At 40.8% G+C, this 4,326-nt stretch overlaps 1 protein-coding gene across 1 annotated transcript; it reads left to right on the plus strand.

Annotated features, from left to right (window-relative positions):
* The first annotated feature begins 1,404 nt into the window (after positions 1 to 1,404).
* Positions 1,405 to 4,014, plus strand: LOC149144331 (uncharacterized). Its single transcript, XM_089452130.1, has 3 exons — positions 1,405 to 2,247; positions 3,148 to 3,295; positions 3,653 to 4,014. Exons 1-3 carry the CDS (start codon positions 1,405 to 1,407, stop codon positions 4,012 to 4,014), a joined length of 1,353 nt encoding a protein of 450 aa, XP_089308256.1.
* The last annotated feature ends 312 nt before the right edge of the window (positions 4,015 to 4,326 follow it).

The raw sequence follows: 4,326 nt of genomic DNA on the forward strand, positions 1-4,326 counted from the left end.
CTAGAGAAGTATCAGGATTACTGCAAATCTCAGGATATTAAGGAAGAATTTTTTAAGTTCACGCAGAAGGAAGACGAGAATATGGAGGATTGTGTGGAACGTTTTAAGTACACGTTGCATAGGTCAGGTCATTCTAACCTGGATAAGGACATTTTAAAAATTATCCTTCTTCGGGCTTTTCAAGAAGACTCTTTGGAACTGTTAAACATAGTAGGAAAGGGAGATATATCAACAAAGGACTTTGATACCATCTGTGAGTTTTGCATCCAATGCTCGAGGGGAGCTGCAAGGAATAAACAAGGAATTTAGTCAACAAAAGTATCTGGCGGAGGTGTCACGAAAGTAGAAATTGGAAACCTGCTAGATAACTTAAGGACTGATATCTTAAGTACCCTGTCTACACAGATGGACACACTACAAGTAAAACAGAAACAGATGGAATTGGAAAAGACTATGGCTATATTTTTCCCAAAGTGCAGGAAGAAACATCCACCCAGAGAATGTCCATTGAACTCCGTGGAAGAATGTGAAATCTGCGAGCTGAGTCATGCAACAAGTTCATGCCCCTCCTTGCCAGGATTGAAGGCGGTCTTTCAAGGGACAGGTGAAGAGGTGGATCAAATATACTTCATGGGATCCAAAAATCCATGGAAACCTCGGCCACCAATCATAAATCAAGGTATGTTTCAAGATCCATATCAGTATTTTAAAAATTTTAATATGGGTCCTCAGTCCATGCCTTATTCACCTATGTGGCCTCAATATCAGTTTCCACCCTGGCAACAGTGGGCTCCTCAAACTAGTTCGAATACTTCATGGGCCTCGAACTGGCGTGGACCCTCTCCTCCTGGACAGTTTCCTCAATCAATACCACAACAGCAACTTCAATTGCCCTCTAACATACCTCCTGGTAATCCACCTGTTCGCCCTCAACTTCCTATCCAACCCAATCTGAATCCTAACAATAAAGGGGCTCAGCAAGCTGACACCCTCAACCTACCTTCCTATAGTATCTCTACCACAGAACTTTATGAAATGAACTTGAGATCCGGGTGGGTAGTAGATGCTCAGCCCTCACCTATTATTATTGAACAAGTTGGCAGTGAGGTTAAAGAACCAGAAACAGTTGAAGAGAAATCAAACCAAGCTAGTAACAATCAAACACCTCCTCAACTGCTAATTACTCAAGAACACCGAGTTGACCCGCCCTATCCTGAAAGGTTGGCCTTGAGTAAACAAATCCCTCAAGCTGAGTTTGACTTGTTAGGGGAGTTACAAAATCTGTTTGTTAAGATTCCCCTGTTACAAGCTATGAGGGATGTACCTATATATGCAAAAACTCTTAGGGAATATTGTGCTAAAAAGCCTAAAAAGAAATCAAGGGACCCACTCACTATTCATGTGATGGGAAAGTTATCATATTTTATGCTGGGAAAGGCTATGCCTATGAAATATGGGGATCCGGGGAACCCAATTCTAACTGTACAAATTAATGGAGTGGAAATTCCGAATGTACTGGTAGATTTGGGTGTTGCTATAAATGTCATCACTGCTGAGGCCATGCATACATTGGGTCTTCGAAACCTCAAACATACACCTACTGTGTTAGAATTAGCAGATAGATCTACAGTCAAACCGGTAGGAAAGTTAGAAGACATTACAATCTTAGTTGATTCATGGCATTATCCTGTGGATTTCCTAGTGCTGCAAACACAGTCCCCAGCTGGTGGCCACCCCTTGATTCTGGGAAGACCGTGGTTGGAAACTGCAGATGCTTACATTGGGTGTCATTCTGGAAATATGGTTATCTCAAATGGGCAGGTTACTAAAAACCTTGTGTTATATCCTCCTGCAAAACCTAGCCCGTCAGTGAAACCATATTGTCGTAAGAAACCTCTACCAAAGGAAGAGCCCGAGTCTGAAGATGAAGAATTAAGACCAGTTCTTACTATTGGGCAGGCCCTTCAACTGAAAATAGAAACGGAGGATGATACAATTACTACCTTCATTAGCAACCCCTATTCTGTTTCAGATTCAAACCAGCAAATTCTAGAATCTATCTTGAGCTATGAAACACAGGAAAGTATTGAAACAACAGATGGATTTGAAGAACTGCCTAGAACTGTGTCCCATGAAAACATTTCTATAGAGATAGAGCCAGGAAAGACCCTGAATATTAACCCAAATCTGTCAGAATCCCAAACAAAACAGCTTCTAGATGTTCTTCGAAATCACAAAGAAGCCTTCGTCTGGGACTATACAGACATGAAGGGGATTCCTGCCAATCTATGTACCCATCATATATACATCAAAGAGGATTGTCGTCCTGTGAGACAACCCCAAAGGAGAATGAAAAACATTGCCAAGGAAGAACTTCAAAAGCTACTGGATGTAGGATTTATTTTACCCCATCTCGAACAACCAATGGGTTCTCCATTGGTGATTGTTCCCAAGAAAAACGGTAAATGGCAGATATGTGTAGATTATAGAGAATTAAATAAGGCAACACAGAAAGACCATTTCCCTTTACCGTTCATTGACCAAGTCTTGGATACTTTGGCTGGGAAGAAGTTCTTCTCCTTCCTAGACGGGTTTAGTGGGTACAACCAGATCCAGATAGCTCCCGAGGATCAGGACAAAACTACTTTCACGTGCCCTTGGGGAACTTTCGCATATCGAGTCCTTCCATTTGGTCTTTGTAATGCACCTACAACCTTCCAAAGGGAAATTTTAGGGATTTTATCTGATCTGGTGGATGACATTGTTGAAATCTATATGGAATATTTTACTCCATATAGGAACTCATTTGAAGAAGGACTGGAAAATCTAGAAAAATTTCTTGAAATATGTAAACAGACGCATGTCTCTTTGAGTACAGTGAAGTGCCACATGATGATGGAGGAAGGAATAGTTTTGGGACATTTGCTTTTAGCTGCTAGAATTTGGATGGATCCAGCTAAGGTAGAGGTAATATTGCACTTTCCAATACCCAAAACACCCACACATGTACATAGCTTTATCGGTTGCGCTGGTTATTATAGGTGCTTTATAGAAAAATTTTCTAAGATAACACATCCACTTTTTCAATTGTTGACAAAAGATGCAGATTTTGTGTGGACAGATGACTGTGATGTAGCCTTTGTGAAGATCAAGGAACTTGTTTGTATTGCTCCGATCCTTCGAGGTCTGGACTGGACATTACCATTTCATATCCATGTTGATGCCTCTCAGACAACAGTTGGGTTAGTTTTGGGACAGCAAGTAGACAAGGTGCCATATGCAGTTTACTATGTTAGTAAGAACTTGGCTCCTGCCGAGTTAAACTACACAGTGACTGAAAAATAATTTCTTGATGTCATCTACGCCATCAACAAGTTTCGGTATTATATTACCGGGTATCCTACCTTTGTACACACGGATCACGCAACAATCAGGTATCTAATGAATAAACCCATTACTCCTGGTCATATTACAAGATCTCTATTGTTACTTCAATAATTTGACATCACCATAGTAGATAAACCAGGAAAGGATAATGTAGTTGTTGACTTTCTGTCTAGACTAGATAATGATGCTGAAAGTACACCCATAGAAGATAGTTTTCCAAATGAACATATTTTTTCAATTTCTACTAACACTCTGTGGTATACAGATATTCCTAACTATACTACTATAGGGAATGTACCTCATCACTTTTCATACAGGGAACAACAGAGAATTATTCATCATAGTACCCGATATTCATGGATGGCAGGATACATTTTTCACACAGGGGTTGATCAACAAATTCGGCGTTGTGTATCTGAGGATGACATTTATGAGATATTGAAAGTTGCCCATGGTGGCCCTTGTGGAGGACAGTTTGCAGATAAAAGAACATGCCACAAGGTATTGCAAATGGGATATTATTGGCCTTCTATTTTTTGGGATGCTCGAGATTATGTCCGAGGATGCAACAGTTGTCAACACATGGGGCAGCCTGGAAAGTCTGATGAAATTCCATTGCAGCCCTAGGTAGTCCTCGAGCCTTTTGAGAAGTGGGCAATTGACTTCGTTGGACCTTTTATACCACCCTCTCATCAAAAGCTTCACATTTTGGTCTGCACTAATTATGTGACTATGTGGGTGGAAGCCAGCGCTGTTGCGAAAGCAATGGAACAGGTAGTTTCAGATTTTCTTTTTGAAGAGATTTTTGCTAGGTATGGTACTCCAAGGGAGATTGTTCTAGATGGATGGGTGCAGTTCACATCCCACATGATAGTAAAGCTTATGCAGAAATATGGAGTCAAACACAGGGTGACGTCTCCATACCACCCCTAGGCGAAT

Source organism: Pinus tabuliformis, chromosome X (genome assembly GCF_031772625.1).
Source record: "Pinus tabuliformis cultivar Carrire ecotype Pingquan chromosome X, CPIR1, whole genome shotgun sequence".
Classification (NCBI taxonomy): Eukaryota; Viridiplantae; Streptophyta; class Pinopsida; order Pinales; family Pinaceae; genus Pinus; species Pinus tabuliformis.

What these genes read in the sequence shown, in the direction of transcription:
- LOC149144331 (XM_089452130.1), top strand. Translation starts at nt 1,405, where the DNA reads ATGGGAAAGTTATCATATTTTATGCTGGGAAAGGCTATGCCTATGAAA. An exon ending in GAAATCACAAAGAAGCCTTC is followed by an intron (nt 2,248 to 3,147) that starts GTCTGGGACTAT and finishes GCCTTTGTGAAG; the next exon opens with ATCAAGGAACTTGTTTGTAT. An exon ending in ATATGCAGTTTACTATGTTA is followed by an intron (nt 3,296 to 3,652) that starts GTAAGAACTTGG and finishes TGTGGTATACAG; the next exon opens with ATATTCCTAACTATACTACT.